Raw genomic sequence first — 23,155 nt, 5'->3', positions numbered from 1 at the left:
AGTGTGTGTGTGTGTGTGTGTGTGTGTGTGTGTGTGTGTGTGTGTGTGTGTGTATGTGTCAATGTATCCAATGAACATCCTCCTTTTGTAGAGGTCCAGACGCCCTGGCTTTTCTCAGAACCCAGTACTGCCACTAGGGTAGCTCCCTTCCCAGCAGGGCTTCAAATCTGTCCTCCCCTCTTTGAGCCCCAACTATTCTAATAGCGATGACCTACGTCTATGCTGTAAGAGCAGAGGCGCTGCTGCTTCCCTGTTCCACACCCACTACGATGCCTGCCCCATCGCTGGCCCCCAATGAATGTGTGTTAAATAAAAGAATGAATCTTCATGGGGCAGGTTCTAAATGCATCTGATTCACCAATTCTTTCTAGGCGAAAAGCTAAATTTTGAACCACAAGAGCCCACTTTAATTTACATAATTATGTCTATCTTCATGTTAGAGCGAGCTCTTTGAAGTCAAGGGCTGTGCTCAATTCGTCTCTACATTCGCAGCACTTATCATAACATTTGGCACTTTGCGGAAGTTGACAAGGATGTGCTGGAGGGATGTATTCAACTTATACCTATTAAATTAGCAATTTTTAAAAGGCCGCACAAATACTTGAGGTTTGGCGCTGCTGGTAGAGGTTACAAGAGATATATGTGACCTATATGAAGGAAACCACAAAGTTGTTATATTTAGAAAAGGGCAAGTAGATGAACACAAGAGAAATCTATGCCATATTTCTGGATGGGAAGGACATGTATTATACGAATCTTATTTTTAACCTTAAAGCTTTTGCTGTTGACATTATGACCTGGCACAACATTTTGGGGGAGAAACATAGGAGTATACATCAAGAGCTATTTTTAAATGTTCCTACTCTGGCCCAACAACGTCATTCCTGGAAACTTATCTTAAGAAAATAATTCAAGAGAAGAAAAAAAAAAAGGTCATACACTTGAGGATGTTCATTATAGCCGTGTATAAAAATAATTGAACATAATTGGTAGCCTAAGTTATGGTCCGCTCACTAGACAGAATATTCCATAGGTATGAAGAATGATAACTACAAAAGACATGTAGTAGCTTGGCAAGATATGCAATATAATGTGAACTTGAAGAGGGAATGCGAGACGGTATGTTCACTTTGATTAAAACCATACGAAATATGTGTGTACATGCATAAGAATCAAAAAGGAATGGCCAAATTTGAAAATGATTAAGGAAATGAATTAAGAGTATCTTATTCATTTAAACTCTTAAAATACTAGAATATACCAAAAGGCTGTGTTGAGTAGTGGCCCTTAAGCCCCAGATACTTATTGAAAGAGTTAACAGCACATTATACAGGACACGGCACCACGAGATCACCACTCCAAGCTGAGCGGCATCATCCCCAGAGGCCCTCCAGTTTAGAATTTTACCAGGAAAAGCCATACCCTCTTATGCAGCTGACTCTGTACATAGCAGGTGCTCAATAAATCAAAATGGATGGATAAATGGATGGGTAGAAGGAATGAGAAAAAGTAAAGATGAGGAAATGCCTTTGACACCAGTATATTGCATATTGGTGTGCAAATACTGATGTAGTCCCAACAAGGGACTCCATGGATCTAGCCTTCATGAACTTATTTCACTCTGGTCGATCTCTGTTACTTCATGGGGGATAACACAGACAACAGTTTGTTTCTGTAGTCTGGACGAATTTTGTTGTCCTAAGACTTCCCTGTTTCTTCCCTGCTGCAGATGACCCCTTGGATTCTGGATGTCTGGTGCCATAGAGAGATTACAGGATATGGAGTAGAATCCTGCTCTCTCAATTAATAGTTTAAATTCCAGCCCATCATTTAATGGTTCTATAAGCCTCTGCGCCTATGTACCTTGTCTCCTTGAGCTTTGTTTTCATCTGTAAAAAATGAGAGAATAAATATTCCATAACATTGTAGGGAAGACGCCTATCTTCCCAATGACATAAAACATGTAATAAATGCTGGCATGTTCCCTTACCCCATGCTTCCTCACTGCCACTATTCTATAGATTTTAATCAGGATCTAACACAAAATGCAAATATACAGATTTCATTGTATTTAGAATTTGACAAGACTAGGTTATCCTAGACTGGTGGTTCTCCATCCTGGGTGGCTTTTTCCCCCAGAGGATGGATGGCAATGTCTGGAGACAGTTTTGGCTGTCACAACTGGCAGTGGGAGGTGGGTGTTTGTGCTACTGGCTTCTAGCGGGTAGAGAACAAGGCTGCTGCTAAAACATCCTGCAATGCACAAGACTGCCCCCGATAAAAAAGAATCATCTGTCCCCAAATGTCAGTAGTGCTGAGGTTGAGGATCCTGATGACCCTACGACTCAGTCCATTTCTCTGTCCAGCAAGGGACAGGAGGGTGCTCAGAGAGGACCATTTCCCGTAGCATCCCTGTGTGGAGCGCCCTCCTTTACCTCCCAACCCTTCAAGCCCCAGCTCCAGCCCTGTATCATCTGTGACATTTTCTTTGAGCCTCGGGGGACCCACTTCTCCCTCCCTTGGTCTCTCAAGGTTCAGCTGCTGGTTTGTAACTCGCACTGTATACATCTCAGTATATTCCCATTTCACACCTATGCTATATACATTAGGCACTTGAGCAATTAGGATTCACACCTTCTCGTGGTGGTTTACAAAATGGCGAAGGGAAGCTGGCATTTGCGCAGTCTTGGCGTCTCTCTGGCGAAGGCTGTTTTGAAAATTCCTCTGCAAGTGGCTGTTAATGGACTGATAATTGGTTTCCTGGCTTCCTTATGAAGTGTGAAGTATTCTGCTAGCCTGTCAACAAAGCATCAAGTGTTGTGCAAACCACCATCAGAGTTATTTGTATCTTCCTTCCCTTGTATCCCTTGTCATGGGGGAATAAGTGGACAGGCTCTCGATGTTCCTGTGACGAAGGTGAACAGCATGCGTAACCTGCGGGGAGCTTTCTCACCAGGACCCCAGGTTGAGCATATTTCCCAGGCAGAGCCCAAAGAGCTCTGACTCCAATGCCTGGTGCTTGGCACGGGGTAGACAGAGAGTAAATACTGTTGAATGGATGGAAAGTGGCACTGGTGCCACCTGATTTGGAGCAGTGATCCCTGGAGATGTGAATTAGCCAAGGAAGAAGAGAGTAAGAGGAGAGAAGCTGGCTCCATCTTTTCGTTCAAAATGCTTTTCACTGCGAAACATCATCTTCTTTAAAACCGAGTGAAAAAAAGATGCTCTATTGAGCATCTACTGCTGTGAGGACAGATCGAAAGCCAGCGAAATGATTCTGAAGTCTCTGCTTGCTACACAAAATGTTTTGGAACATGAAGGCAACAGTGTACTTGTGTAGTCTCGGCAGGCAATTCCTGAGTAAGGAACTCTTTTGAAGAAAATGTTTCAAGAGAAGAACAATGCACTGCTGTGCACTTTTTGTGCAAAGAAATTTGAGCCATCAATATATCCCCCCAATCCTCTTCTAAATCCTCAGAAGGAAAGAACAGTACTGTTTGCTAAATATTGTGTTACTATTTATTGTGACTAATGTGTGCTAAAATTTAGGACACTTAAGCTAATGTTTGCTAGAGGTGCTTTTCTATGTACATTTATGACCACATTATAAAACACAGAGGCTGACTGTACTATTTTATACTTTTATAAATGCTTACAGATGTTGTCCCTTTTCTGCAGATCACACACTATGATATATTTGATCTGGGATCAGGCAGAACGCCAAATTTTAACTTTATCCCTTGAAGCATGAGCTGCTCTGTAAATGACCCAGTTTAGAGAGTGGTTTCCAAGTATTCACGACGGAAAATGTGAGGACTGTCCATGTCATAGTTGTCTTTTCCTATAAATACAATCATAGAGGCTTAGAATTTGGGGAGTGCCACCCCATCGGATAGATTAGTAAACCAAACTCCAGAGAGAAGTTGCCCTGGCCATAGTCACAAAACTGAGCCGGGACTAAGACACAGGTCTCCAGATGTTGAATCCAAAGTTCTCTCAGAGCACCCGGATTTTCTTAGTACCATCTTTCACCACCTGAGGGCAAAGCCCAGGACCTAGGGATGCATCAGCTTAGGGGCTGGGTACTCAGTAGAGAGCAGACAGATGGCACTCACTGGTGACCTTGCTTGTGGTGCAAAGGCCTGGGGCCAGCGGGCTCTCCCTGGCCTCCTCCACTGAAGCCAGCACCCCTGAGACTCAAGCTGTGCCTCTTACACCCAAATGACCAGAAAAGCCCTAGTAATTGGAGTACCTTGGGGATACCATCCCCCACCTCACAGAATCATTCAGAAGAAGAGATGCCATCCTAGCCCCCGAGAGTGCCTGCTTCACAGTTCTCATCAGTAAGCCTGGGGCTCCTCTTCCTTATTTTATTATTATTTATTATTATTATTATTATTTTTGCGGTATGCGGGCCTCTCACTGCTGTGGCCTCTCCCGTTGCGGAGCGCAGGCTCCGGACGCGCAGGCTCAGCGGCCGTGGCTCACGGGCCCAGCCGCTCCGCAGCACGTGGGATCTTCCCGGACCGGGGCACGAACCCGTGTCCCCCGCATCGGCAGGCGGACTCTCAACCACTGCGTCACCAGGGAAGCCACTCTTCCTTATTTTAAACCACAGAGAGCACCGCCCCATATCTTCCAGGACTGCTCTGCCCTCATCTCTTCTCAGGTGATTGTAAGCAGTACCCAGCATCCTGTCAGCTTTCCTCCTGGAAACGAGGGGCCTGCCGAGCAGCACTTACAGAAGGTTCTAGAAAGATTTCCTGAAACTCCTTCTAAGAGCCAAAGGGTCAAGTAAATTCCTGGAGGGCTTGAGTGACAGACCCCCGCCCCGCCGGGTAGTGTTCTGCTCCCCGCGCCTCTCAGCTTGTGGGGCAGGGAACTTTATCCTGGTTCCAAGTGGCTGGCTGGCTCTGCTACACACTTCACTCCTGCCAGCTCTCTGCCCCAGAGACCTGACCCTTTCCAGTTCTCCCTGCCTTGTCTCACCTTGATGGATTTCGGAGATGGAACACCCACACTAGCTGGGACTCCCACAGTCTGGACCTTTGCCTTCTGAGGTCCTGCTTCCGACCTACCCTGTGGAACTCCATTCCACACACCCACTCTGCCCTGGGCTCATTTCTAGACTGTCAGGCCCTTTGTTCCTGCCTGCCTGGAGCTGCCCCCTGCTAACCTCCCCTGCCCCTCTGGTCCCCTTGGCTTTCAGGGTACACATATCTAACCACACTGGGCCAGAGATGGGCAGCCAATTTCGTGCAATTTTATTGTTTTCAATAAGGGTGATTTGCTTAATGTGTATCTAAGAACGATTTGATCTTTAAACCTCGGCAAGAATTTTTACATAAGCTCGCAAGTCATCAAAAATGCTTTGTCAACTACACAAAGTGATTTTTTTGTTTGAAAAGGAGAATCGCCGTGGTATGACCCAACTCACCAACTCACATGCCAAACTCTCTGTCATCACAGATACTCCCTTATAGTCTCCCATGTCATTCGTCTCCCCGGCCCCAAGGGGCAACCACTCTCTATGAGGCAGCACTCCAAGGCCCTGAGAAGCCCACTGAGATGGCAAGAAAGATCAGAGGGTCAGTCTGTCTGCCCTTCCCCGAGGGAAGCAGATTGTAAGAGATGGAGAGGGGCGGTGGCAAGGGCTGGGAGAGGAAGAGGTGACAGCCCCGAGAGCTGGAGCCTTTGATTTCTCAACAAAGACCAAGCCTGCTCCTCTATACACAGTCCCCTTACACTTGCCAATTTCCCCGGGAGCCAGGACTTAAAGTATTCTTTGCGCCAGAAAGTGAGGTCAGACCATCACAGAGAAAGGAAGAAAGGATTCCTTGTTATCTCCGGAGAACAGGGCACTCAACTCCAACCCTTTCTCTGAAAGATCAACAATTCAAAGACAGCTTGATCCCCATCCCTCCCTAAATCCAATGCAAGAGGAAGCAATCCGATGAAACTCTGTATATATCCCCACAAGGCCATGGTGTCTCGTGGTACCCCAAGGCTGGCACAGAGTCTAGAGTCTCACGAATCATCGCCAGCACCTTCTGCCCTGGCTCGACTGTATGGCGTCAATGACAGCAAGAAGGGTGAGGAGGAAATGTCGGGACCTGACGTTGCTCTCAAGGGTCACCAGGGAGAGTAAGACGGCGTTGGAGAAGGCCCCCAAATGTCAAGAGCAAAATCGTTCTCAGTGCTCTGATCCACGTCACTGCCAGATATGAGGACTCAGCCCAGCAACGTTTTGAGAAAGAGAAGAAACCAACCAGGGTGAAGCTACGGTTACGGCCTACGAGCTTCCCAAGGATGGGGTCCGGATTAGCTAGGAAATGGGCCCCTGGCCTCTCGGTGGAGACCCCGAAGCGGCGCCCTCCCCTCTCACTTACACACGCAGCCTGGCTTCTTAGCCGACCACTGGTTATTCTTTTGGCACGTGATTGCCTTCTGCCCCACCAGCTCAAAGGCCGGCTGGCACTCAAACTGGAGTGTATCACCGTGGCGAAACCAGGAGCCTTCCCTCCAGCCGTAGGCAGGTATGCCAGGATCTCCACAACTGCCCTGCTCGATCTCTGCAAGACAGGAAAAGAGAAAACAGAGACACATGGTGACTCCATGCCTCTCGGAGTTGGAAGGCCATGCTGCACCTCCGCCACAAGGCTGGGCTCGGAGGGACCCAGGTGGGCTTTTGATGAGAAACCCTGCAAGGTCGTGTTTAAAACAGCATCTTGGGAGGATCAGGCCCTCCTGCTCTCAAATGCCTGGACTCTGTGTCCACACAGAGTGTTCCAGGTGCTTGGATATTTTCATTCAGGGAAGGTGGGTCTACATTCTTTGTGAGACACCTGTCCTAGGAATCCACAAGCTCACAGTTCGGAGCGATCTTTACTGACATGACTTGCATTCAGATTACTCACGTCACTTGATAGATTTTAAGCTCAGTCCCTTCCTGAGCAGTCCAGGCAAGCCCAAGATGAGAAGGTGGCTGACGCTTTGCTGCTTGCCTTTCCCCCAACCAGAGATTAAGTGAGAATCAATATTCACTGGCTTCTGATATGGAAGCACTTTCACGAAGATACATTTTTAATTCGATTTAAGACGGGAGCAGGTAAAATGAAACACATGACTCATTAAGTATGCCTTTAAATTTTCATTTGATTCAACAGTGGTGAATCAGACAGGGAGTGGGTTCCCTGGGACAGCTCTGAGGGTCTGGGCTCTGGGGACATGATGGGCTGGCTGCCTTGTGGCAGAGTCAATCAGGACCCCGACGTTCCAGGAAAGGAGTCTGTCCTGGCCAAGTCCCTGGAGTTTCCCCCGGAGGTGCCCCCGCCTCCACCAGCCCCGTGCTTGGTGCTGTGAGAGATGAAGGGCAGGGAGGCAGGGAGGAAGAAGCAGGAGAGAGGGCGGGGGAGGAGCTCTGCTCCCAGAGAGGAAGGCGCCCTGCAGGAAGGATGCGAGGCATGGCTGATGTGACAGATGGTGAGGTGAGGACGGCAGGAGTCCTGTGATTCGGGAGAGAGGCGGCTGGAGTAAGGGGAAGTTTTTGGACACCTTCCCAGGACTGTCAGGCCAAAGGGACCCTGCGTTTTCCGTAGGCACCATTATGGGCTGCCAGGAGCCACAGTCCCCGAAGTTGCTGTGCGTGGCCCTGACACGGGTGATTCTGCAAAAGCTTTCTTACCACAGCTGTTGGGCCCTGTGGGCTGGTCAGGTGAGCCCCGAGTACTGCCGCCTTACATGGATGGGCTGTTGACTGTCACATTCATGGTTCCCTACTACTAGCAGAACAAGGCATTCTTTGGCTGGGATTGTGGGAGTGTGTGTGTGTGTGTGTGTGTGTGTGTGTGTGTGTGTGTGTGTGTGAAATAGCAGACACCAGGCCTGAGGACTCAAGGGCGGGTCAGCTCACCCGCCTCTCATCTCACACGTGCCCCTGGCCTGTCCCTCTACACACAGCCTGAAAGCACACCTCAAGCCTCCTCCGAAGCTGGCTCTTCTCCTGCCAGGGCTGGGGGAAGGCAGCCACTGAGGCATTCCCAGGAAGGTGGCCCCTTGGCCCCAGGTCCCAGAGCCCCAGGGGATCGGAGGAGCAGAAGACGGGCCCCGGGACAAGTCAGCCTGCAGGAGTGAGCAGCGAGGCCCTCTTTCTTCCGGTGTCCCCAAACACGTTCTCTCTGGGGCGTGAGGCCCTGGCGAGGACTGTCACTGCGGGCACCCTGAGACCTGGAAGAAGGTACCCAGTGTTTGAAGACAGAGCTGGGGCTCACTGCCTGGGACAGGACCCAGGTTTAAGGTGTCCTGGTGAGGCCCCAGCATGCTGTAGATGTAAACGTGGGGTCCACCTGCCTGCATCTTAGACCACAGCGGCTACTCTGAAGGTGTGATCAGCTCCAGAGAACAAGCATCCTGAGCGGGAGGAAGAGCTGCCCAGCCCTCTCCACTGTGCAGGCCTGGCTGTTTCCACACCCATCCAGTTTCTCCTGCCGTCAGTGTGAGCAGAAGCATATAATGAGCACCTACTGTGTGCCAGTCCCTGTGCCAGACACTTGAGACCTGGACGTGGGCTCTGGTCTCAAGGACTGAACAATCCTGACAAGGAAGCGAGTATTTACGACACAGGGTGGTTTGTGCCATGGATGCGCCCAGGAGGAGCAGCACAACTCAAACTTGGAGGGTGGGGCTTGGAAACAGCGTGCGGGCAGTGATGCACTAACCTTGCACACAAAACTGTAGGGAGCACAAAAACTCAGCCCTCTAGACAAATACGATCTTAGTGCAATATTAGGTTTTTAGAAAATCAAAATTCATGCATATAAATCAAATCCAACATGAGGAAAAACACCAGAACTTAAGAAAAAGACCAGATCCGACCCAGCACTTGCACAGCTCACCTCACTTGTCCCACCCTAGTCCTGGCCATCAGAGTCTGTCATAATTGAAATGCTATTTTTTTTATCATGGATATTTTGCATTAATCTTGGTTTTTAAAAAATACTACATTAAAATATTATTTAATTACTGAGTTCTTTGGTGCCTCCCTTAAAATTATGCCCAAGGTGAGTGTCTCTCTCATCTCAGCCCAATCCCAACCCTGGCATCAGGGAAGGCTTCCTGGAGGAGGCCTTCTTGGAGGATGTTTAAGCTGAGGCCTGAAGTCTGTGTAGGAGCCTAACAGCCAAGCCAGGGAAACAACTTACGTGTCCACTGATGGATGGACAGGTAAAGAAAATGTGGCACACACATACAATGGAATATTTTTCAGCCACAAACAAGAAGGAAATCCTGCCATTTGTGACAATGGGTGAAACTTGAGGTCATTATGCTAAGTGAAATACGTTGTACAGAGAAAGACAAATACCGTGTGATCTCACTTATATGTGGAATCTAAAAAAATGAACTCACAGAAACAGAGAGTAGAATGGTGGTTGACAAGAGTGGGGTGGAGGAAATAGATGCAGGTGGTAAAAGGATACAAAGTTCCAGTTATAAGATGAATAAGTCAGGGGGATATGATGTACAGCATGGTGACTCTGGTTAACGACAGTGTATTGTATATTTGGAAGTTGCTAAGAGGGTAGGTCTTAAAAGTTCTCAACACACACACACACAAACTGTAAGGTGAGGTGATGGGTGTGTTAACTAACCTTACTGTGGTAATCATTTCACAATATATACATATATCAAATCAACACGTTGTACACCTTAAATTTACACAATGTTATATGTTAATTACATCTCAGTAAAGCTGGGAAGAAGAGAAAGGCGTTAGTGGGAGGGAGAGGAGACGAAGGACCCTTCAGGTGGGGGAGGAGCCCATGCAGAGTCTCAGAGGCTGTTTGCAGGACTGCAATGATAGCAGTGATGATAACTAACTAATCGTTACGATCATAACGAACTTTTAGTTATAGAACTAATCACTCTAGCGCTGACTATGTGCTGGCAGCTACTCTGAGAACTTTACATATAGTGAATCATTTCATCCTTACAGTACACTGTGACCTAGGTACTGTTATCTCCATTTTAAAGGTGAGGAGACTGAGGCACAGAGTGGTGATGTAATTATCCAAGGTCACAGAGCCAGGAAATGGTGAATCTGAGGTCCACACCCAGGTTGTATGGTTCCAGGGCTCTTCACCACCATGCCACATTGCCTTTCCACAAGCATGAGTACTTTTCACCAGGTGATGAGAGATGAGGCTGGAAGAGGCAGGCAGGGCCAACCCACAAAAGGGCCTGTTCAACCTGCTAATGAGACTAGACTTCAGAGTGTAGGCAATGCGGGCTCAGGAAAGGGTTTCATTTCACTTGGCATTTCATAGTGTGGATTTTAAAATGTCACCCTGACTGCTGCCTGGAGAACAGTCTGGGGGCAGCAGTTCTGGAGGCAGGGAGATCGTTCATTCATTCAACAAACATTTGAGTGTCTCCTTAGCATAAGCCACTGTGCTGGGCACTGTGGGTGTGACAGAGAACAAGGCAGACACAGGCCCTGCCACCACGGAGGTTCTGTTCTAGAGGGAGGCTCCCAATGATCTGGGAGCTGTTTTTTTTTTTTTTTGCGGTACGCAGGCCCCTCACTGCTGCGGCCTCTCCCGTTGCGGAGCACAGGCTCTGGACGCACAGGCTCAGCGGCCATGGCTCACGGGCCCAGCCGCTTCGCGGCATGTGGGATCTTCCCAGACCGGGGCACGATCCCGTGTCCCCTGCATCGGCAGGCGGACTCTCAAGCACTGCGCCACCAGGGAAGCCCATGGGAGCTGTTTTGACAGCATCCTGGACTCGGCACAGGCAGAGGGGATGGGGAGAGGCAGAAAGACTTGGGAGGTCTAAAGCAGGAAGAAGCCACAGGCCACACTGAGAGTGAGTAGACAGGGGATAAAGAGGAGGCAGGGGCTACGATGACTGCAGGGCTTGGCCTGGGTACTGGGTTGCTTTCATCTTCACCAGATGTGGGAGAAGCAGGGCTGGAGGGTCACTCGGCACCTCCACGGGGACATACCTAGTAGAAAGGGGCTACGTGGGTCTTATGCCCATGAGGAAAATCTGGTCTAGAAATACAGAATTTGGATTCAGCTCATAGAGGGTCATGAGAAGAATGAGACCACCCAAGGGGAGACATCAGTCCGGACAGAACAGCTTAGGGACACTGCAGGGACCAGCAGAAGGCTAGTCTAAGATCCTGCAGGGAGCGGAGCCCCAGAAGCTTAGAGGAGAATGAGTTTCAGGAAGGAGACCAACAGCATCGAATGTGGCAGGGAAGTGTAGAAAGGACTGGAAAGCAGGTCAGTGAAAGGAGCTCACTGGATACTGGCAGGAGGCTGAGTGTGATGATGGGGCCGGCCCGGCACTGACAGGAGAAGAGGCAGACGATCCGGGAGGAGTAGATGACTCATAAAGAAGGCATTTCTTGGAAGTGAAGCAATAGGGGGAATTCAGGTGGCAACTTATGGGGAATATGGCCTTGAGGGGGCAGCTGAAGAGGCTTTTTAAGGTCGAAGAAACTTGACCATAATTAAATGCTAGTGGAGGGCGGGGGGGGGAGAGAGAGAGAGAGAGAGAGAGAGAGAGAGAGAGAGAGAGAGAGAATATGAATGGATATAACTGAGTGAGAGACACTGGTTAGCTGAAATGGGCAGTGACAGCACGAGGCTATGGAGAAGCAGGAGGCCGGGGCCCAGCGCACGCTGGGGGGCTCACCTTAGAGACCAGGAAGCTCCCCTTCCCTCGTGGTGGGGGAAGAGGGAAGAGGTGATCACAGAGAGCTTTCAGGTAGGAGAGCGGGAGGTTGAAGATCTTGAGATGACACAGGCTCTACTTTCCTAGTGGAGGAGGACATGTCATGATGTTTGCTGAAGGTGAGGGACGAGCTGTGGGGAAAAGGATGCGACGTTGACAGGAACGTGTGTAACAGTCATCTGGAGAATAGGAATCATGGCTGGAGGGCCTGCCACGCACCCTGGGTTCCACGGAGGGTGGAGACAGCTCATTTACAGGGGTGCTGCCACCGAGCAGGGCTGTGTGGCTTGTCCCAGATCCCTCAGAACCTGGTTCACGTGCACGTGGAGAAATGGCAGGGCGCTGGGCAGGGAGTCAAGGATACTGTTCAAGGAATGGTGATGTGTGATGCAAGGGTCTCAGGCTGAAGGAGGAAGGAAGTGAACAGAGGAGGGGGGGAGGGGATGGGGATGGAGAGGCCAAGAGAAGGATGGTGAATGGAGTAGAGGGAGGAATGGGTGGGGGAGCGGAAGGGATGAGGGGTCCCAGGGCAGGTGGGTGGAGTGAAGGCTTCAGAGGTGCCAGAGAGCAAGGTCCGCACTGATAGGAGGGGAGAAGCCTGAGAATCGAGAGGCAAGGTGATGGCGAGACCCAGAGTGGAGAGGAAGAGGCTGGTGACATCCATGAGGAGGGTAGAGAGCGGCAGAGGTGGAGGCAGCCTAGGTCAAAGGGAAGGGTTTGCATGTAGGTGGAACAGCAATGGAGAGCGAGCGCACGAGCCCACGGCTCAAATGTGAACTCACAGGGCCTGCGGACAGGAGCTGCTAGTGCCGGAGAGGGCTCCTGGGTAGGGGTGACCTCGGGGAAGTCAGGTTTAAGGGCACACTTGGCAAAGAGGTCCAAGGCGTTGGAGAGGGGCATGTGCAGACCATGCAATCAGGACCAGGTCGGGGGAGAGGAAGAACAGAGCAGGATTGGGCTTCCCTGGTGGTGCAGTGGTTGAGAGTCCGCCTGCCGATGCAGGGGACACGGGTTTGTGCCCCGGTCCGGGAAGATCCCACATGCCGCGGAGCGGCCGGGCCCGTGAGCCGTGGCCGCTGAGCCTGCGCGTCCGGAGCCTGTGCTCCGCAACGGGAGAGGCCACAACAGTGAGAGGCCCGCGTACCACAAAAAAAAAAAAAAAAAAAAAAAAAAAAAAAAAAAAAGAACAGAGCAGGATGGTTCGAGAGTTTGAGAGCTCCTTTCAGGAAGGCAGCGGGGCTGGGGGCTGGCCCTCAGACACCCTTGTCCTGGTCTGGATCTTCCCTCCAAGCCCAGCACCAACCCCTACTGGGGACACACAGGAACCAAGTCCCCTTGCCCTCCTGCAAGGGGACTCCCTGGGCTCCACAGCCCTGGCTGAAAAAGGCATGTGACCTTGACCCTCCTGGCCAGGTGCCGACCAAATCTGACATGAGGGCCCAGAACTGCAAATCCATAAGCCAAATTCTGACTTGGAGGAAATCATGCATATGCAGCTTCCTGGCCTGACAGAATTCCCTTCTATAAGTGTTTATCTTTCTCCCTCCCTCCTTCTGCTGACCAGAAGCAAGTTGGCGAACACAAGATGCGTGCTCCAAAGACCCTCAGAATTCCCTCACGACTGGGCTCTGCATATTTGCTTTCCCCTTTCTCCGCTGTTTTATTCCTATCGCCTGTGAGCAACCTTACTGCCTTCTCCCCAGGTTTTTCAATTTGTGATACCAAATTGGAATCCTCTTTTATGACAATGTCTGTAGAGAAGGAGCTGCTTCTAGTGTCTGCATAAATTCACCACTGGATGTGCTCCAAGGAGAGCAGCGCCGCGTAGAGGGAGATGAGAGTCTGACCATGGGCTACGATTCGCCGCCTTTCCCACCGGGTGGGACTTCATTTGTTCCTTCACTGATTCACTTGCTCCCTCAGCCCGGGCTGCAGCTTCCTCCCCTCCCCAATGTCACATGGCCGCCTGCTCAAGCCACAGACTTTAGCTTAAGACGTCACCTCAAGGTGCTTTCCCTGACCTCTCTTCTTAGATGTTTCCCTTTTCCTTTGCTCTCTTGGCACCCTGGTCTTTTTCTTCGTAGCACCGATTGTAAGTATTCCTCTATTCATTTCATTAGCTCCTGTTCTAGACATTGCAATGTATAGCGGTGGAAAAAAGGGCAAAAATCTCCGCTCTCCTGGAGCCTACTGTCTGTTGGGGCATCAGGGACAACTTGGTTCACCATCTCAGCCCCCACTGGCGCCCTGCTGGCTGCCGGGTGGCTTCCTCGTTTCTCATCTCCCCACCCGCTGGAAGGGAAGCCCTATGGAGGCAGGCGCCAGTTATGTGTTGTTGATCACTTAGCACAGCGTCTGGAGCACAGGCAGCACGCTGCTCGGTGTGTGAGCACAGCTGATATGTGTTGCATGGGGAGTGTGTCAAATGCCACGCTCAGTGCTAATGATACAGAGCTGCCTGACCCAGGGCCTCTGCCCTTGGACAACTCACAGTCAGGTGGCTCTAGAGATAGTTACAGAGTAAATGATGGGGGCTGGGACGGGGTGTGTCCCTGACCACACAACCTCTGGGGGCAAACGGGAGGCAGCTCCGGTCTCGGGCTGGGGCTGGGGGAGGCAAGAGGCTTCATGGAGGTTGCCCAGGCAGACACAGGAATCAGCCTGGGTTCTGCCCTCCCCTCCCCGTCACAGCCCTCGCTAACCACCTCCTGGCGGTTCCTCCTCCGGGACATCCCTGCACCCTCTGCTCTCCATTCTTCCCCTCACCGCCCAAGTCCACCCCTCTCAATTCCTCACCTGGGCATGGCGTTAGGCAAGAGCCGTTCCCCTGCCCCTTCCCTCTACTCTGTCGTATTCGGCAAAGCAGCACGAGATCGCTCAGGAACAAACATCTGATCATTAGTGTGCCCTGCTCACTGATTCTTCCATGGCTTCCCAAAAATCCACAGATGAAAACCCCAACTCCTTGGCGGGGCAGGACCTTTGCCTGCCCCCTCCCGCCCCAGCCTCCTATTTGTCCATCTCCGACCCTGAGGTTCACCACAAAACGGAGCCACCTGCAGGGGGCAAAATAGCGCGAAGGTGAGGACTCTGAGAAAGTCCCGGATCTGTATCCTGGCTCTGACACTAAGTAGTAGACCTTGGGTACCTTTCATATCCTCTCTGAGTCTTAGTTTTGTCACTTGTAATACAGAAATGGTAATAAGAACAGCTACCTTGCAGGGTTGTTTTGAGGATTAAATGAGTTTATGTATATAAGACAACTGTCAAAATGTCCAGCACGTGGCATGTAACCAGTAACCAGGAGGTGTTTCCTCAAGGTCATTATTGGCCCATTGTTGGCAGAGCCCAGCCAGCTCTCACGTGGCTCTAACTTGGTACCTGCTGTCCTCTCTTCCTAATAAACACCCCCCACTTGTCAACTAGACAAAGAATCATCTCTCAGTGTCAGCTCAAGTGCTTCCTTGGGGCTGTACCCTTGAGTCACCCAGGCAGCCTTAGGAGCTCTCTCTCTCTCTCTCTCTCTCTCTCACTCCCAGCCCCCTTGGACAATTGTTTATTTATTTATTTAATTCTGGAGAATAGTTAGAAGTTCAATGTGGCAGGATGTGATGATGAAAGGAGATGAGGCTGGAGAGATGGTCTGGGAGACAGTGAAGAGCCGGGATCAGCTCCTTACAGACGGGGGTCCCGCCCCTTCTGCTCTTTGTACCTCCAGAACCAAGTGCAGTGCCTTATGCATCCTGAGCCCTCCAGACCAATTGTTCAACCAGCACAGACTCCTAATGAGTGACCAGGACATCTTTGGTGCATTAAGACGACCTCTGGGCATGCCTGGATCTCATGGATTTCCTGGGAACCACATCCCACTCTACGTTTCTACTGATGATGGGAAAGGCACAAGCAGGCAGGAGACAGAGGGCGGCTGTACACGTATCTCTGGGAATCTGTGCATCGTTCTCTGCACACAACTTTCACGAATGGGATGGAGATGTGGGTGGATGAAGTGGGTGGCATTCGTCCCTCCCATCTCTTTCCTCCCTCCCATCCCTTTCCTCCACCGCACTGTCATGGGTGTGTCACAGACTGAAGGAGGTTGGGAAACAGGGGTGAATATGGTGAATATGGGGTGAAGACAAACATGTAGAACATCCAGGTTGCCCCCAGGCTGTCTGTATCAGCTCCAAACCGGAGCTTGCCATTTGCAAAAGCCCATGTATTTAAAGAGTATATCTCATTGACAGATTACTTCCTGCCAAATTTTAAAGGTGCAGCATCCTTTGCTGCTTAGCACCCCTGGCCTCCCGGGGGCCAAGAAAGACTCGTGTGGAGCGTGGGTCCCACTGGGTCTTCCTGAGAGGGGCAGCTGCTGCCTGTATGTAGCAAACCTCTAGGTCCCAGTGCCTGAGGAAGCTTTAAGGGTGTCATGGAAACTCAGTGAACATCTTAGGAACATGCCTGGTGTCATTCCTGGTTGAAGTTGGAGAGTTTGGGCCACTGAGCTTATGGGGATAAAGTAAGAAGAGACAGAGGTCCTGAAAATTGCAGACTGGAGGCTGAAAATGGCCATGTGCTTGACGCTGTGACTGGAGGAAAGGCAGGGTTCAAAAAGGATCAGAGTCAGGATTCTGGGCTGCTGCCCTTGGTCTCCTTTCAAGCTCAGCTCTAACACCGTCTGTTTCAGGAGGCCTCCTGGTGCCACCGCCAGAGTTCAGTTCTGGAGAAGGGGATGCAGGCACCGCCTGCAGAAGGCTAGACTTGGCCATCTTCCCCCTACTTGCTCTCAAACTTTATTCTGTGGAAGTTTTAGCTTCATCCCTAGGCAACCCTAGGGGATCAGGCTTTCTAAGTCAACCTGTTCTCTCTGGGATGTTGACCAACTCCTTTCCATCTTATAAACGAGTCTTAGCTTCAGACGCCAGCTCCTCCAGGGAGCCTTCCCTGATGCCCTCAAGTAAGGTTAGTTGCCCCTCCTTGATATTTCCCCATTTTCTCATACTTCCTGGACTCTAATGAAGATAGACTAAGACTTGGGTGAAGGCACAGATTGTCTTGTTATCCTTGTATCCCCTTGTGGTCTGAACAGTGTCCGTAACACATAATAGGGGCCTAGATGATGTCGAATACACAGGTGACCTTATTTCCAACACAAGTCCCCTGGACTATTGGGCATCCTTTCTGCATGGTCTCTACTGCCCTGCTTCTCCATATCTCCAGGGTGAGGGTCCCAGCTCCCTCCTCCCTTAGGCCGGCCTCCGAGATTTAGCATTAGGCTGCCAGATTCCAGGCTCCAAGTCAGGAAGTGAAGAGACTCTGAGATTGATGCTAAAACTTGTTAGCAAGTTGTATGTAATTTTATAATGTTTCTGGTAAGTGCTAATTGCCTGTTCCTTAAATATTTCTTATTCTGCTTGGAAGCAGAGCAATTGCAAATATGAATGCTTTCCTACAGCTGGCTGCCCTCATGGAGGGGGCCTGAGTTTCTAGGTGCCAAAGACTCAGATATTGACAGAGCTGGAGACCCCTCCCCCACCCTGACCCGGGATTGTTACAAGCATAATGAGAAGTATTTCTGGGAAATAAATCCCTCAACTTTTCCCACCCAGGACCTCACACTTTTAATGGGCGGAGGGGGGCGGTGGTGATGCTGCTGCAGTGTCACCTGCCTGCCCTAAGGAAGTTTTTCTCTACCTGAGCAGGGGCAGATGGGGTATTGATGCTGATGGGGCCAGGTATGCCTGGGGGTTTCTGCCTTCAAATGCCTCATGCCACCTGTGGAACACATGCATCCCGGCCACCCTCCCATCCCTGAGCCGAGATGTCTGTCCTGCATGGAATTCCCCAGGAGCTGGGATAAAAGAAGGGCTAAGATGGGGGTGGAGATAATTCTGAAGCTTTGGGCCATGAGTGCAGGTTAGAAGAGCTGCAGGACTAGGGACGCAGGGGAGGGGATCAGGCTTTTAAACTGAGTGTGCCATGCCCCATGCTGGAGGCTTCACTGCACGGAATCCTCGCAAGACCCCCTGGGACATGAATGCTTGTCAGCCCTTCTTCACAGATGAGAAAACTCAGGCTCAGGGATGCGGAGGGATTGGCTGAAGATCACACGCACAGCCAATGGCAGAACTCGATCATAAAGTGGGTTTGTCTGACCCCAGAGTGAAGAATGTGGGCTCTTGGCACCTGAGTGCCGGGAGGTGGTAAAGCGGGACAAAAGGGGATTGAGAGGATGTAAAGGAAGGGTGCCCGATTGTGCCAGGCACTGGGCTAGGCCCTGTAGGACCAGATAGATTAATAAACTGTAATCTGCCTAGAATGGGTTCATAGGAGCCAGAATTTGGCTTGGAATTATGATCATTGAGGGCCTTGGATGCCACATGAGTGACTGTGCTTTATCCTGAAAGCAGTGAGAAGCTGTCATTAAAGTTTTGTGGGTTTTTTTGTTTTTTTTAAGTAGCAGGGAACTGTGCCAGATTTGGATTCTAGGAAGATCACTGAGCTGCAAGAGGCAGATGGGTGGGGCTGGGGGAGGGGCCTGGAGTCAGGGATGCTGGGTAGGAGGACTGTGTGGTCATCAGGTGAGAGGTGACGAGGGCCTAGCCACGTCAATGACAGAGGAGCTGGGGCGCCGCAGAGGGAGAACTGGCAGAATCTGGGGACTGAGTCAGAGGTGGGAGAGGGAGAAGGAGGAGGTGGAGATGAGGCTGAGTGATGGTGTGGATGGTGGTGCTGTTCACTGGGATGGGGACGTGGGAGCAGGGGGTGTGGGGGTGGAGATGGAGAGCTTGGTTTGGGATGGTGTTAATGCACTGAACGTTTGTGTCTCCCCCAGATTCAGATGTTGAAGTCCTAACCCCCAGTGTGGCTGTACTTGGAGATGGGGCCTCTAAGGAAGTAATAAAGGTTAAACAAAGTCCTAGGGTGGGGCCCTGATCTGATAGGATTAGTGTCCTTATGAGAACAGACAACGCACTAGCACTCTTCTTCTCCCTCCATGTGCACACACCGAGAAAAGGTCCCGTGAGGACACAGTGAGAGGACAGCCATCTGCAAGCCAGAGAGACATCTGGCAGCCATCTGAAGCCAGCCGGGACCAGAAACCAAATCAGCCAGAACCCTCATCTTGAATTTCTAACCTTCAGAATCGTGAGAAAATAAATTCCTGTTATTCAGGTGTCCCAGTCTACGGTATTTTGTTATGGCAGCCAGAATAGGTCTAAGACAGATGGGGTGGGCTTGAGATGTCCGAGGGGGAAGCTATGTAAGATGTGTCACAGCTAGACTGACATGCAAGTGGGGAGTAGATCTGAAAGTCACCAGGGTTCAGGCTGAGGTTGAAGTCATGGGAGTAGATGTGATCAACGGTGGAAGGTTCTAGAAAAAGAGGATGAAAGCTGAGAGCCTGAGAAGTGCGCGCGCTGAGGGGGCAGTGGGGAGGCACGCAAGAGCTTAGGCGGAGTAGCTAGGAGGGTGGAGGGGACCTAGAAGGCTGCAGGGAGAGAAGCCCAGAGCAGGTGGGAAAGGGCACAGTCATATCGGGGCCTCAGGGAACTTGACCACCCACCTCTTCCACAGAAGAGGGCATCTCGCCATGAAGGTGTGAGACCCATGGGTGTCACCCTCAAACAAAGGTCAAAGGTGGAAGGACAAGAAGGGAAAGGCAGGCCCATCCTGACATTTAACCCTTCCCAGGCTCTGGTGACCAGGGTCTGTCTTCTGCCACATCTGCCTTCACACTTTACACAGCGGTCACCATGAAACACCTCCTTTCCCAGCCAGTCTGGGGAGTGAGGGTGAGGCAGGGGCCTAGGACCGGGGCTATCAGAGCAACCACGGGCCACCTGGGGGACAGGCACGGAGCCACGTGGCCCGCAGAGAAGGGCACAGCCCAGAGTGGAGGGCAGTGGTCATCACGGAACTTTCTCAGCCCCCAGGGGACAGCACCTCTGTGCCAGGCACTGTGCCAAGAGCCTTCGTGATCTCATTTCATAACACTGCACAGCGATGCCATATAGTCGGCATTATTACCTCCATTTTATGAGTGGGGAAACTGAGGTTCAGGGAGACCGTATAACTTGCCTAAGGTCACACAGCTGGGGCCAAGCTGGGATTCACCAGCTCTGGTCCAATTCCAGAGTCTGTTCTATCTTCACAGAAGCTGCTGCCTCTGTGCACAGAACCCGTGTAGCCCCTGTGGCTTAGTGAGGGGTCTAAACGTCCAGACTGTCTTCTCTCTTCCTCTTTTGTCATGGTTCCGAGGAGAAGTCCGGCCCACACCTAGTCTGTGACCAGCAGTCACACAGCGTATGTTTTTAGGCCACAAGTCTATGTTGTCTTCTATTGTCGTCACAGTACCTAGCCTCGTTCTGGTCACATAACAGGAGCTTAATCAATACTGGCTGAGTGAAATGGCCAAATGACCTAATCCCAATCTCTAGTAACAAGGAACCCAGGCTCATGACTTATTTGACTGGGCTCGTGGCCCGTTTGACTGGGGCAAAGCTTCGGCTTCTATAAAGATTTTATAAGGAATTGAAATTCTGTAACTTTGGGAGGCTCCCAGTATGAGAGAAAATCATGGGCTTTCAAGCTACCGAGACCCAGCGTCGAATCTTGACCCTGCGAGGTCCCACAATTCTGTGTGGCCCTGGGCAGGTCACTTACCCTCTGAGGCTCTGATTTCTCTTCTACAGAAGAGCAGCCATCATCACACAGCTGTGAGCACTGCATGAGATGAAGCGATACTATTCAAACTCGTGCTTAGCTACCAATCCCCTCTTAGAAGAAGCTTTACAGGAGGAGATGGAGGCAGGGTCAGAGGCCTCCCTGCTGGGCATCCCCTATCCCACCACCTTGGTGGTCACCGAGGGTAGCCCAGGTCTCTGTGTGACACTGTTTGAAAACCCTGAGACAATGAACACGCAGCTTCTGGCACATAATAGGCTCTCAACAAATGACATGTCCCTTTCTTTTCCAATGAAATCACACCAAACAAGCCTAATTCCTCTTTCCCACAGAACAGCCCTTCAAATATTTGGACACAGCTCTCAAGTCTCCCCTGAGTCCACTTTCCCCTGAATAAACATTCAGGGGGCTGTTAACCTTGCTCACTGGGCTTGACTTTAAGTCCTCTCCTTATCCATCTCAAGCTGAGGTCCCCACGTCTATGCCCAGTTCTCTGATGCCTGATCAGAATAGAATAAAGCAACACTCACTCCCTGGGATAAATTCTAGTGGCTAATATTTTTGAAACTTCAAACAGGACTTGGTATTTATTCCCACTTCATCTTATCCTGGTAATTTAGCCAATTACTCCACTCCATCCAGACCTTTCTGCATGCTGTCTGCTGACTGCTGTACCATCATCCCTCTCAAGCTCATGTGACTTTTGTCTTATCCAAGCCATGAATAAGATATGGAAAGATTAGGGAATGTGGATGGCACAGAATCATTCCTCCCCACTTCTGGAAACATTCACTGCTGAATATCCGGAGAAGTTCTGAAATGGGGAAACCTTAGAAACCTTTGAGTCTAAACCCATTCCCATTTCCAGAGTAGTGAGGGCCAGGGCTTGGGCCTGAATCAAGGTCTCCTGATTTCTCGTCTGGGGCTCTTTCCATTGCCTCACAGTTGCGTATACATAACTATGTGCCAGAAGAGCCCACTCATTTAACTACCTATGTACTACTCACTCATTACTCACTAATCACCTTGTAATTTGCAACATTTTGATTTTCACGTTCTTTGTCTAAACTTAATCTTCACAGAAGCCCTGTGCCCGAAGGTATATTATTATCTCCATTTCACAGATGAAGAAACAGAGCCCCAGACAGGCTCCCTGACTCACCACGGAGCTGGAAAGTAACAGAACCAGGATTTGAACTCAGCACGTTTTCACCCAATAGGTGTTCTCTGTCTGCTGTCCTGTCTCACTTAGATGCATGTTTCCTACTCTTCGAACAGTACGTCCATCATCCTTACCCCAGTGGGCATATCATGGTTTGACAGTGTCCCTACAGGAAATAAGGGCTAGCCTCCCGTTATGAGTTGAATCGTATTCTCCAAAAAGATGTGCTGAATCCTCACCCCTGGTCCCTGTGCACGTGACCTGATTTGGAAATAGGGTCCTTGCAGATGAAATCAAGTTAAGATGGTGAGCCCTTAATCCAACATGACTGGTGTCCTATGAGAAGAGGAGAGAGACACACGGGGACGTGTGACCACAGAGGCAGAGATGAGAATGATGCAGCTATAAGCTAAGGATTGCTGGCCACTAGCAGGAGCTAGAAAGAAGCAAGGAAGGAGTCTACTCAGAGCCTCAGAGGGAGCGTGGCCCTCCTGACACCTTGAGTTCAGACTTCTAGCCTCCAGAACTGTGAGAGAATAAACTTCTGTTGTTGAAGCCATCCAGTTTGTGGTGCTTTGTTAGGGCAGCCCTAGGACACTAATACACGTCCTGTGTACCCAGTTTGGTGACAGAATCCAGGTCCTGGTACAGGAAGAGCATTTGGTCCACTGGGGGTGTGAGTCACACTGAGCAGAGTGAGAGTCCTTTGGACCCTAAATAGTCCCGTGTAGAACGATCATGTCTCCGAATGGGGTGAAGGATGCTTTCTCTCCCCCTCCGCTGCCTCCTGTCTCTCTAGTCATTTTAAAGACTTAAAGCTCCCTTTCTCGATAAAGCTTTTCCCGATGCCACAGAAAGGACGGCTGCCCCTTCTCTGTGCTCCCATTGGTTCTGTTTGCTGCAATTATCTTGCTTTAATAATAGCTCGTTTGTTTTCTCCTCTGTCTTCCCGTGATAGCGCAGGCCCCTTGCAGCAAGGGCCTAGATCTGATGCATCTGTTCCCGCAGTGCTGGTCTAGGGGCGGATACCTAACAGGGCCTTCACAAATGCTCGGGGGATGGTCTCTGCTCCACCTTCTGTGGGGATCTGCCCTAGCGGTCATCAGGAGGCTTGGCAGTGCACGGAGGGGTGATGGTAAAGGTATCTCTTGGACCCCAGACTTTGCCGTTCCCTTAATGCCTGTTCCCACCAAGAGATGCAGGTCACCCGCGTCTGCACCCTCCTCAGGTCACCAACGGTGTGTGTCTATCCCTAGCCCTGTGCACATAGTCACTCATCACTATGACACCCAAACAGGGTAGCTTGGGAAGCTACTGTCTCCAGTCTAAAGATTTTATAAAATAAGCAAGGCTCAGAAAGTTTATGGGGCTTTTCAAAGGTCTACATAAGCCAAGTATGAACCCAGGATGGAACTGATGTGTGTGACTGATCCCAGATAATCCTCAAAACAGCCCAGGAGACCCACTGGACAAAGAAGGAGGCTGGGACTCAGAGAAGTTGAATAACATGCCTAAGGAGAGGAAGCTAGTGCAGGGCGGAGCCGGGATTCGAACCCAGGGCTTGTTGAC

At 50.5% G+C, this 23,155-nt stretch overlaps 1 protein-coding gene across 1 annotated transcript in view; it reads right to left on the bottom strand.

Annotated features, from left to right (window-relative positions):
* Positions 1-23,155, bottom strand: part of CSMD2 (CUB and Sushi multiple domains 2) — a 621,436-nt gene that overhangs the window by 281,478 nt on the left and 316,803 nt on the right. The window contains exon 13 of the mRNA XM_007453867.1: positions 6,390-6,572. Within this exon, the coding sequence (XP_007453929.1) occupies positions 6,390-6,572 (183 nt within the window). The remainder of the gene's footprint in view (positions 1-6,389; positions 6,573-23,155) is intronic.

Source organism: Lipotes vexillifer, unplaced genomic scaffold, assembly GCF_000442215.2.
Source record: "Lipotes vexillifer unplaced genomic scaffold, Lipotes_vexillifer_v1.1 scaffold213, whole genome shotgun sequence".
Lineage (NCBI taxonomy): Eukaryota > Metazoa > Chordata > Mammalia > Artiodactyla > Lipotidae > Lipotes > Lipotes vexillifer.
This window is presented reverse-complemented; position numbering and strand designations above follow the sequence as displayed.